General features: G+C 37.7%; 1 protein-coding gene across 4 annotated transcripts in view; it reads left to right on the top strand.

Annotated features, from left to right (window-relative positions):
• LOC107661416 (microtubule-associated tumor suppressor 1 homolog) overlaps positions 1–12972 on the top strand; it is a 51109-nt gene that overhangs the window by 32352 nt on the left and 5785 nt on the right. For all 4 annotated transcript variants that reach the window (XM_016450989.1, XM_016450988.1, XM_016450986.1 and 1 more), the window contains 2 exons: positions 5546–5766; positions 9303–9369. In XM_016450989.1, coding sequence (XP_016306475.1) covers positions 5546–5766; positions 9303–9369 — 288 coding nt within the window. The remainder of the gene's footprint in view (positions 1–5545; positions 5767–9302; positions 9370–12972) is intronic.

Genomic DNA, 12972 nt, shown 5'->3' with positions numbered 1-12972 from the left:
CCAGAGCTATCTGGTTGTTATTGGAACATGCTTGTTCTAAAAGCTGTAGTCATATTGGGAACATGCTTGTTCTTAAGCGGTCTAATCGTATTGGAAATATGCTTATTCTTAAGCTTGGTTGTTATTGGGAACATGCTTGTTCTTAAGTTATAGCCCTCCTCCATCCCCAACTCCTCCTCTGTCAGTCAGGATTCAGCCTTTTGATTCTCCTTTGAATCAGACTAATTCTAAAATGTGTACATAACATTATTGAACTTTAACGATATCTGCAATACATTTATGTTGGTTCTGTTCTGTTTACCCTGGGGGGGTTATCGCTGCTCTCCCTGCTCTCATCCATGCTAGGCTGCATGGATGCGCAGGGAGTTCTTGCCCAGAACGGAACCATACCGCCAATCCAAACTGTATGCTAATTGTCAATCATCTTTGATGATAGTGGTCCTGACAGAAACGATATTAAAATAAAAACTAATTTAAAAATTCAAAACTATAATATCCTTGAGTCTATGCATGACCTGACGTTTTATTCGTATCCAAAATGAGTAGATGTGAACATTACGGAGCACTGAACACTCTCCTGCAGTGTGTGTTTCATTCATACTCAAAGCCGGAGGACGCTCTCGCGCAGAAAGTCCAAAACAGACTCATAGAAGTAATAACTTATGAAGTGCAGGTAATCTCTAATATGGACAAGCATCCGGCTTTCGCTGAAGCTGAGCTGAATAAAAAGCAGAAACTTTTTACTGATGAAACGTGAAGACAATAAACACACAATTGCGAAAATATATGGTTTGTGTTTTTCAAGTTATCTCCAGGTAATAAATAAATATGAATAATGCAGTACTGATTGACATATTTAGTATAGAAACCATAAAATATATTTCCTGCCTTATTCTGTGATAAAAATGGGAAAAAGGTGTTCGTAGTAGCCTTTATAAACCGATCATAAAAATGTCATTAGGAAAATATTGAAGTAAAATATTATAGCCCCTTGCTGCAGCTAACGTTACTTCCACAGGCTACACACAGCAATATAAACAACAGCTGTGCATGCTCTCTTAACGTAGTCCTTGTAAAATAATAATAATTTTATAATATGAGTAAACAAGCACCCCGCTCCGCTGAGACCTCCATTTACTGGCAGCTGCGGACATTATTGAAGGTATCTGGTAGTGCGCTAAATTACTAAAGGTGTCTGAACGTGAGGGATCGTCAGGTGAAAGGTCATCATGTGGATAATTTTATTTACGGCTAAATTATTATTCATTCATTTTATTAATAGTTAGATTGGGCAGGCCTTCACAAAAGGACGTTTAATTACCAAAAAAATTAAGGGGAAAAGGGGCAGGTGCTCAAGCACCCACCGCCCCTCAAACCCCCTCCCCAGCCTCTGCACGTACCTACTTAACAACCTGGAGCTCAACATGCTCAAAACAGTGGAGATGATTGTGGACTTCAGGAGACCCATTGTAAAAAAATAAATAAAAATTCCCAGCAGAGGCTGTACTTCCGTCACCAGCTGAGGAAGTTCAACCTCCTGCTCACACAGTTCTAACTGTCATTGAGTCTGTCCTGTTCATCTATAAATGTTTGGTTTGGCTCAGCTACCAAATCAGATATCAGGAGACTACAACGGACAGTCAGGACTGCTGAGAGGATTATTGGTGCCCCCTGTATAATCTCCAAGACCTTTAAACCTCCACAGTGAGGAAAAGGGCTGGTAAAATCACTCTGGACCCCTCACACCCAGCCCACATCCTCTTTGAACTGTTGCTCTCTGGCCGGCGCTACAGAGCACTGAGCACCAAAACACCCAGACACAGGAACAGCTTTTTCCCCTGGGCCATATTCCACCTGAACAATACATAACACATCTCAGGACTGTACATCTGTAAATAACTTCTCAAAACATTTCATCTGTAAATAGCACGTAATAGCACAGTGGCCTCTGGCGACCACTGATGGAATTACATCAATAAGTCTCATGCTAAATTGAGCGGTCACCATTTGTCATAAACCCATGAATGAGGTGTCAAATTGTGCGGCTTATTGAGGACACGTGTGCTATGATTTTTTTTTAAGCAATCGGGTGTACAGCATTCATGCAGCGGGTGAAAAAAAGCCCATAGACCTACATTGGACCGAAATTTGTGACCTCATATCTCTGTGTCAGAATGTCCCACTTCAGGATGGGATAATTTCACTCAGTCTAGCAAGCAGCCAATAAATAATGACATTTCAACTAACTAATCACGCCCTAGCAACCAGCCCATAGACTTAGATTGAAAAAAGGGGAGAGGTATATCTGTGGATCACAACAGACAAGTGGGTGGCCTCTTTTGACTCAGACTTCCAAGCACTCTTTAAATATCACCTTGGCAACAATCTAGTCACGCCCTAGCAACCACTGTCAAAAACCTTAGCAACCCAAACCTAAAGAGGGATATCTTAAAATCTGAATGACATGGAGGAATAGGGGTTGGTTTATATCATTCATACTGGCCAGCAGCCTTTAGAGTCTCATCATTGGCAGCTGTCAAGCCACTCCCTAGCAACCAAATGGAGTACCCTAGCAACTGTTTAGCAATACCTATATCTCTGCATCAGAACATCATATGGGAATTGGCTTGTTTGACACATGCTAGCAAACAGGATATTCAACATGTTGCACATGCTAGCAGAGAATATGCTAAAATGTGCTAAAAATCATAACTAATGTTTAAAACATGATAAACAAGACCCCACTAACTGCCTAGTCCCGAGATTTGCCACGGCAAGCACAACTCGCATTATCTTCAGAAAATGTACATATCTAGTCTATAGTTACATTCTCTTTCAGTGTACATCAGCTAGCCTGAAATTGGTGTAACTCTTAAGGTACTAGTTGGGTGTTGCAGGATGGTTAGGTTTGATTGATTTACTTGTTGTTTGTTTGTTTGCTTGATTTTTCCCATCCTTTTTTTTTTTTTTTTTTTCGGCATAACTCATTGTTTAGAGTTACTATTCAGTGCTTGCGCATTCAGTCTGCTCTTAACATGAGTTGTCCAGCAGAGGGAGCCATACAAATGTTTACCTAGCAATGACACCTTATGGTTTGAATTATACTGCATTTTTAATGTGTTGGCTAGCATGATTACTACTGTGCCGCACCAAGGTGGCAACCTACATTTTTGCCTTTTATTTTTGCCTAGTTTTTAACAGAATGGCATATGTAAAAATGTAAATTTAGGACCACTGTAGCCAAGTTAGCGAGGCCTAAATACATCTTTATTCATAGTTCATGATTCATGTTGGGGTTTTTTTAACTCTCATTTTCATCATTCCTAATTTAATGTGTGCCAAATAAAAGATTCTAAAAAGCCAGTCTGGATTACATTTCATTAGCTCATTAAATATGATGCCAGGAGAGACTGGTCTGCACAAACAGAGGTCAAGGAAAGTAAAGTGTTCATAATATCTTTGCCTCTTTCATTAGTTAGTATAGACAAGTTTTTAATAAGGACTGTAATGTTTCGTTACTTCAATCCATGTGATAAGCTAAACAGCTCTATTTGTTTTATGGGTGGGTACTGTGAACTAACAGGACTAGAGCAGTTTGCAACTTTGTCTTGGAGGCGTAACAGGATGCTGGAAAGGAAGAACGTTCATATATACTGTGTGCATTCTGAATGTAATGTCAAAGGTTTTTTCAGCAGTAAATTTCAGCATTCTAGACAATGTCTGTTGAAAATCTTTTATTGACATTTGGATCAAGTTCCAAAACTCTTTCCACTCTTATTGCTTAGTTGTTTCTCAAAAGACTGTTTCCTAATTTTTCTGTTTCCTAATAGTGTTAAAAAATGCACATTTTGTGACTTAGAAAGCTGTCTCAAAAAGGACTATTGTGAATCCCAGCTTGCATTAATGTAGAAGCTGGATAGTTGTGTTGATGTATTTGTTCTCATAGCATTAAAAGTTGTGCAAAATGTTTTTAAGCAGTGTGGACAAACTTGCATTGCTGAAACTGCATAAATGGTATTCAACCTTCAAGTATTGTGTGTGTGTGTGTTTTCCTGCATTCTTAATGCATGATCTAAAATGCTGAAAATCATGAATCGGTGCTAATCATTTTTTCCCCCACTGAAAGTGTTTCTCCCTCCTTTTTTGAATGCACTTTCTCCCTGCTTTTTTGCCTTCTAGAAACCAGAATTTAAATAGTTCAGGCTGCAGATTTGACGCATTTGGTGTTTTCTTCATTTTCAGTTAAATGTTTTATTTAATTTCTATAAATATGTACATATGTAAAGAATATAAATACAGTGGTGTGAAAAAGTGTTGGCCCCCTTCCTGATTTCTTATTTTTTTGCATGTTTGTCACACTTTAATGTTTCAGATCATCTTGTGGGGTCTTTTGTGACCTCTTGGATGAGTCGTCGCTGTGCTCTTGGGGTAATTTTGGTCGGCCGGCCGGCCACTCATGGGAAGGTTCTCCACTGTTCCATGTTTTGAGGATCTTTTGGTCTACTTCACTTTGTCAGGCAGGTCCTATTTAAGAGATTTCTTGATTGCGAACAGGTGTGGCAGTAATCAGGCCTGGGTGTGGCTAGAGAAATTGAACTCAGGTGTGATAAACCACAGTTTTAATAGGGGGGCAAACACTTCTTCACACAGGGCCATGTAGTTTTGGATTTTGTTTTCCCTTAATAATAAAAACCTTCATTTAAAAACTGCATGTTGTGTTTACTTGTGTTATCTTTGACTAATATTTAAATTTGTTTGATGATCTGAAACATTAAAGTGTGACAAACATGCAAAAAAATAAGAAATCAGGCAGGGGGCCAACACTTTTTCACACCACTGTATTAGATATATAATAATTTTTATTAAAATATTTTTATACTTCAAATATGCACATTATATAATTTCTTTGGCAATTTCTAAACTTGGAGCTGTAAATCAGTTGCTGTAGGAGTGACATTAGAGGGGAAAGGCCTCATGGGGTTTGTTGTCCCACCCCTGCCTTATTAAAGCTGGTATTTCAGAAATGTCCAAGGCTGCTCACACCAAGCTGTTATGTAATAACTCTACTAGGACAAACTGGATTAACAACATAAAGACTTTAGTTGTTGACATTGGAAAAAATATTCCTATAAAAGCTATATGTACTTCACAGGGGTTTTACGGCTTTATACGTTGGTGGCTTACTTCAGGTAACCTTCCTCTAGTAGTGAGGCCGCTTTTTTAGAGTGATTTGTGCCCTGATTATGTCCTGGTGTTATATTTATGAGCTGATGTAAATGAAAACCACTGTGGCATAGCCCTGCTAAAATAAGAGGTCTCTGATGGCCGGATCTACAGAGGGGAAGACATTATTTAGTGATGGGGTGAGCTGTTATCTCATTCAGGGTTGCATTTGGTGAAGGGTTGAGTCTGTTTTTGGATCATCTCTGGGATGTTAATGAACATCTGTGACGTAGTTGGGTCTAAGTTCTATGAACTGGAGAAGCACTTTGAAGAAGAATAATGCTGAATGTTGTCACAACACTGAATGCATATTCTCTTACAGTTGACAAGAACAAGTCAAGGACGAGTTCCCGAAACCAGCAGCCCCCGACAAATGGGCAACCAGATCTGGTACCGCCAGAGAGTAAGTCCAGAAATGGGGAGTACTACAAGGCTCTGTGTGAGAAGAAGAACCAGACCATCCAGCAGCTGGAGAACACGCTTCGATCCAACAATCGCAGGTTCGAGGCTGTTGCTGTGGTCATAAAGCATCTATGTGCTGGGGTGAGTATTATGAGATTACATTGCTTAAGTTCATGATGAATCATTCTGCTATACAGCAGACATGAATAATACATGAAGATGGTGTCTTTGATCAGTTGTCAAGTTAGGATTAGATTTCTTTGGTTAGTTAGATATCTAGATATCAATTTGGGTTCTGACCGCCCAGCACTGATTGTATTGGTTTGTAGTCCTATTGTTTCAGTTTGTAGTCCCATTGTTTGTGTTTGCAGTCAGGTAATGTTGTGCTACTCCCTTCTGCTCTGTTTGTTGTGCTGATGTTCTTTTAACACTTTACTTCTTTGACACAACCTTTCCTAATGAACATGTCATCTCTCCAGCTATTCCTGACTCTGGACCGATTAGAGCTTGCTAATTTTAGAATTGTCCTTGTTAAAATGGCAGTAGGAAGGCTGGTTGGCTGTACACGATTAAAGTTAATGGTGAGAAAGGGAGAACCACCACAGTTTGTACGCGCACAAAAGAAGGGAAGAAGTGCAGTTTGCTTGAGCTGGAGCTGACAGGCTATACTCTGAAGTGCATATTGGCTGCTCCAGCATACTCTGGACCAAGACCAACTTTAATCTAAAAGGCACTACCATAATTAAGATCTGGCACTTAAGGAATCATTCCATAGAAAGGGGTGTATGTTTTTAAAACCAGTTTCTCTTTTAGGTCCAGGTTCACATTTTTACTTTGAGGGGTCACTGCCATACAGACCACCACAGAATAATTTAAAGAAGGAGAGTACAACATTAGCTCTTCTCTTAAACCAAGATTCTTTCCTGTAAGTGGTTCTTATTCAGTGCTTATCTTAAATGTATGAGGCACAATTTCAGCTTGTGCTGCTTTTGAAAATGCAATGTTGTATATTGATTGTGAACAGATGTACGAGTCGAAAAATTGGGTTCTACAACAACATTTCATGACAATAATCATATTTATAGAGCATGAAAGTGAGTGTAGTGTTTTGGCAGTGTCCCGTATAGGAATCTGTTAAGCATTCATTAGGAGGTTGGGCTTCAGCATGTCTGTGTGAGATTGTACCAGTTGCTGCCTTGATATGGTCAGAAGCACGCTGAGATGCCTCGAGAGCTGCTGAGGGCTGCTTCATATCCTTTGTTTGCAATGATCTGTCAGCACACTGTGTACATTGCCATAATTTCATTATAAGAGGCCACACAAGATTTCCCTGAAGCAGTAACATCCATTAATATAGTTGATAATAATAAATGAATGTTTTTAAGTATTTTCCCACTTAAGGTCTTGGTGTGATCACATCATTCTAAATATTTGACTTTCATTTTTATTTGATTTTATTTGTGATATTTGGCTTTTGATACAGCAGTAGTTAAAATTGTATTTAGTATTGATTTGCCTCACCAAACTATCCAACATTATTCATATGTTGAATTTTTAACTGAAAGTTTTTTTGTTTAAATTTTTTTATGTTTATTTATAATACAAAAGTAATCTGTTGTTGTTGTCTACTGCATACAGAAAAAAATAGTATTTTTTATTGTTTCTAATTTTTTATTACTTATTATTATTATTATTATTATTATTATAAAAAATAATGTTGATATAATTAAAATAGTAATCCGTTATTTTCTATTGTATGCAGAAAACAGAAATAATAAAATAGTTACTAATAATGTTATAATAATCGTTTTTCTGCTGCATACAGAAAAAATAATCGTATTTTTAATAATAGTTATAATAATAAATAGCAATAAAAGTTACTATTATTATTAATAATAATAATCTGTTATTTTCTAATGCATATAGAAAACATTATAGTATTTTTTATAATAATAATAACAATAAAATAGTTACTATTATTATTAATGTTGTTATAACAATCCATTATTTTCTACTGCATACAAAAAAATAATGGAATTTTTTACAATTAATTTTTTTTAACAATTATTTTTATTATTATTATTGTTGTTGTTTTCTACAGCACTTTTTTGGTGTACAGTAACTCCAAACTAGGTATGGACCTCCTTTATTTTTGACACCAAATTTTATTCTGATAGCCTTGTTTTCATTTGAGACCAATTAAAAGTGACATCCTTTACTAAGGTGTATTGTCCAGTTGTTAACATTTAATAATAATAAATACGGCTATTAAATTGTTTCCTGTGCTGCTTTCAGTTAGCAAATTCTGAGAAGGTGCTGAAAGGAAAGCAAGAAAAAGACAGCAGTCCTCCTCTGTCCTCTCATGTCCTGTGGGAAGGTCACTGCACACTTCTTCTGTAACATGCACCATTTCATTAAGTGCCACTCAATCATCCAACTGTCAGACATTTCATTTTTTCTGCTCTCTTTGCTGTACTTGCTGTGGGTGTCCTAAAGTGCAGCATTTATGTAGCAGCCTACCAAGCACAATATAGCCGCCTCCCTCCATTGCCCTTCTTTTAGATATATTACGGTATCCTTTCACCACTGGGAAGGCAAGTGGTTGGAGGAGGTGAGAGCCAATGAGCTTTTTCCACTAGTCCCTCCGATGTAGAGCGAGACGGCAGAGAGAGGAGGTAGAGGTGGCAGAGGTTCATGCATCTGGGCTGCTGTCTTCCTGCATTCTGGACTGAAGTCACAGACGGGATCATGGGCTGCTCCGGCAGCAAAGTCTGCCTTAATGCTCCCTGCACTGGACACAGGGTAAAGATATTATCCTCACCGCAGGGTGCAGGGCGGGATAGATTGGCATGTGAAAAGGGATAGCTGTGGATGCCTATGTAAAGCATGTCAGTTCTGTATGATTAGTTTGTGGTATTCTTAAATCTGATTTGTTATACTGTTCAATTTATTCTAATGAATATGCTATGATGAGTTTATAACTGCAGTGTAAATGTTGCTCTGCAAGTGTTTGCGTTGATCTCTGGGGGAAGGGGCAGGTCAGGACAGCAGCACGCGGTTTTTGAAGCGTCTTTGTGTTGGATGGGGAGGCTGACAGCACTGCAGCTGTGCCGCTGGCTGTCCTCCACTGTGAAAGAGAGAGAAAAGCTGCTGATTTCATTGCTCTACATTCGGTTGTTGATGTCATTCATGCTTGTTTGTTTTTTTTAATTAAACCCTATAAAGCTGTCATAGTGGTGCATGAACCACAAAGCTGGGCTATGGGATGCTTGCATGCCCATGCAGATATGTCACGACTATTGCACAACAATTGGTGTTTTCTTTTAATACCTTGTAACAGTAATACGTTACAGTAAAGCCTGTTTTCTTTTAATGCTTCTGGCCTGCAAATGCTTTGCTAATATGGTTATTTGTCATGCCAATCAAGCATGATTAAAACGTCAAATCATATCCGACCCATCCTGTCCTGTGATTTGACAGATACCCTTCGAAGGGAAAACCTAATACATAATTCATGTCTGCCAAAGGATTTTCAGAGTTGTTCATCATGACATTAGATTTCACTTGGCACTGCCCTGCTCTATGGCGACATATTTTTTGGCATAGTGTGTTTGAGTAATATGATGCATGTGTTGCGTTGAGAAATGCTGAACTGGTTTTCCTTCTGTTTCCTGCAGCATGAGGAGATGATGAAGCAGCGCAGGGAGCTGTCTCAGGAGCTGGTCACCTTGCGTGAGGAGCTGGGTAAGTGTGTGTGAGTCATTGTAGAGTACTTGGCTTTCACTATCTGCAGAAAGAATGGAAAGAGCTGCCAAAATGAAGCTGTTTGTAATTAATGTAATATTTGGATTGCTGGTCACAAGGTAATCATTGGGATGAACAGTAGGTGTGCCGTTGCTTGCCGTAACATGCAGACTACCGTGACCTCTCACGCTACCGTGTGATTGCCTCTACTGTATCTGTCAGAATCTGTCAAAAGTTTGGACACATCTACCATTTCTGTACTATGGAGTAGTGGTAATAAACTACAAAAACACAAATACGTAACCAAAGAAGGTTAAATGTGTTTTTTTAGCAGTGCGCTTAAAAAGAGCTTCTCCTCCAAATTCATGTAGTGCATCTTGGGATGCTTTTTAAATCATATTAGAGTTCCCATGTACATTACAATTCAAAAGTTTTGGGTCAGTCATTTTTTTAAATACGTTTTTAATATTTTTTTAAATATACTCTTATTTGGAAAGTATGCATAATATTTATCAAAAGTGACAGTAAAGACATTTATAATGTTACTAAAGATTTATGTTTTAAATAAATGCTGTTCTTTTGAACTTTCTATTCATCAAAGAATCCTAAAAAATATTCAGCACACACACACAAAAAAGATTTTATATATATATATATATATATATATATATGTGTATATATAGCATAAGAGACTTATTTTTTTTCCAACAACTTTCTAAAATCTTATTGACTTCAAACGTTTGAATGGTAGTGTATATAAGACACTTGTTAACTTCAGTATTCTGTCATATTTACCTGTTTAGTTATGTAAAGAACTGCATAGGCACATATTTATATTTGTATAAAAACAAAAAAAATGCATTTAAGCTTGGCCACTTTGGACACAATATATATTTCTTATGTTCAAAGTTTTGACTGGTAGTGCGTTTGAATTTACCTACCACTGAGCGTGCTTACTAGTACATGAATTATCATGTGTTTGTAGATAAAGAGGATGGTCTGTTTGTTTTATTGGTCCTGCTGGAAGAGCTCTTCCCTCCCATAGGGCTCATTTAGGAGACCCCTCCAGAAAGCACATACTTAAGGCAGAGAGGGTAAGCCGTCCTGGAATGTGAAGGTCATGCTCATGTCTGTCGACAAGGTCAGGCAAGTCTGATGTCCCTCACAGTCTAATGGGCAAAGTAACATGGAGAAATGAATTTAGTATCAGCCAGTGTTTCCCATGAGACGTCTGATGCATTGATTTCACAGCTCATATTACCACCTGAAAACTGAGCATATTCAAGGGAGAGATATGAGGGTTTATGTTCTTTCTTGACTGATATACAGTATCATCTGAGTAGGATTAATGTATTTTTTGAATCCGAAAACATTTTTTCTCTCACTGAGCGTGCTTCATACTAGGGCTAAAGCAGAAATTAATACTTGAAGCTTTTCTTGATTAAACAGCTAAACTTATAGCGCAGCTATATTATGACCATATTGTGACTTCATTTCTTCTCTCACTGAGAGACAAAAAAGAATCACTCTTTACTATTATAATCACCACTTGAGCATATTAGCACATTTCAGTGCTCCTGACCCCTATACGGATTCTTCAGACCACCTCTTGAAGTCACAATGTAGCTGCAAGTTTCACTGTTTATAGCTTCAATTATTAATTTCTGCTTTAGCCCTAGTATGAAGAGAGTGATGTCAGTGTGAATACTGCAGCGTGCCATGTTTTTTGGCACACACCCAGAATTCCCTTATAAAACAAAAGTGTCTTTTAACACAGGACAACTGCTCTCTTCCAATGAAGCGAATTCTGTCTTCACACAAAACCTGCTAGAACTGTGTCCAATTAATTTAGCTTGCTATTTGTCGTGTGACTTATTAACTTCTGTGTGCAGAATGCTAACTTCATTGCAGCCACTTGCCTTTTGTGTCATTTTGTGAATAGTTTTAAATATAAAAACACGCTTATTTTGAAAACAACAGATGTCTAGACGAGGTCACGTGATTGATTTGAAGTGAATTCAAACAGGCCTGTTAAATGTAGTTTCATTTTCCATTTTGATAAAAGAGATTAGATACAAACAGATGTGCATATGCATAAACACAGCATGTTTGTCAAGCTTTCTGCTGCCAAGAACTTTCTGAAATTAGCAAAATATACTTGGATGCATGTGCACAGTCATTTTTGCTGACTGTCGAGTCATGACCTGTTTGTCCTTTTTTTTTTTTTTCTTCTGTGGAAAAGTTTTCTCTTTTCTGCTTCATTTCAAATTGAAAAACAAACTATCAAAATGTACACGGACCCTCCTCCTTCCTAACTGTCTGTTTTTCCTCTTGTTTGCATTATTTGGATTATTTATAGGCCTTCATCTGTGCTCTACATCATAAATATAACCTATAATAGAATTACACTGCAGATTCATGAAATTCATCAAGCCATTAGTGAGCTCTGGGTCTGGCTCATCTTCTATGAGTGGATCTGATCATGGTTTAGCTCTGCTTACGGTTTCTTGTACAGCAGGGTCAATAGATACCGTTCTTATTTAACCCCTAATAACAACTTGATAATGATTCTGATTGTAACTCATTTTAAGACTCTCTTTTACAGGGGAAAAATCTGTGGTTTTCATCTCCGTATACAGATGATTAGATTGCAGTGCCAGTAAGGGATATGACCCAAGTTTCCCCGTGGAGAACAACAGCCGTTCTTGTGTTGTGACTCATTCAAGTAATTTATTTTGCTGACATGCTCTTGTCCTTTGTTAATAGATGAGGTTCAGAAATGGCAACTGATGCACCGGTAAACAAATGAGATGAGCTGAACAATCTGGTGTGATTAAGCTGTTACTCTACACAAGTTAGACATAAGTTTGTTCCCAGCATACTCACTGAAGGGGTTTTTGCGCGAATATGAGCATCACATTAGCCTCATGAAGTGAGTGGACTGGCTCTGTTTGAAACAGCTGCCTGGTTTTCTGCTGTTATTTCATTATAGTGGCTTGGGCCAGGGACTTACTTAAAAGAGACTTACTGGCCTTTGCTTGCTCATTGCATCACATGATTTTGTTGGTTACACCATCGTCTTGGATTTGGCGGACAAGTTTTTCAAATATCAATAAACAGTGAAGCAGCTTTAATTTTTATTCAATAATAAAACTTAAAGTAGTTTGGCTTAATCTTTTTTTTTTTTTTCCATTCCTTTATTTTTTTATTCTTCGTTGTGATCTGAGGACTGTTGTATCACCCTGACATTTTTGACTTCATGCCTCCTTAAAACATCACAGTACATTTTTATTTCAAGTCACTATATGTATGAGTTTATTTATCCATGCAATTCATTTATTTATAAAAATCTAATTCAATACAGATATTTAACCTCCTGAGACCCTGCATCCTCATATGAGGACATTATATTTTAGTGAATTTCTCTGACTATACATGCCACAGTTTTAAGTCTGGATGTCCTGTACAGAGCACATGCAGGGCTTTTCAGAGATACTAAATGTTTGGATGTTTCACCATGACCACTCCCTCTCCTTGGTCTTCAAAAATGTCTGATATTAATTTAGTGACACTCTTATGGAAATATGATAATATTTTGTAATT

The sequence above is a fragment of the Sinocyclocheilus anshuiensis genome, unplaced genomic scaffold, assembly GCF_001515605.1.
Source record: "Sinocyclocheilus anshuiensis isolate Anshui unplaced genomic scaffold, SAMN03320099.WGS_v1.1 scaffold635, whole genome shotgun sequence".
Classification (NCBI taxonomy): Eukaryota; Metazoa; Chordata; class Actinopteri; order Cypriniformes; family Cyprinidae; genus Sinocyclocheilus; species Sinocyclocheilus anshuiensis.
Note: the sequence above shows the minus strand (reverse complement) of the source record. Positions and strands in the feature narration are given on the sequence as shown.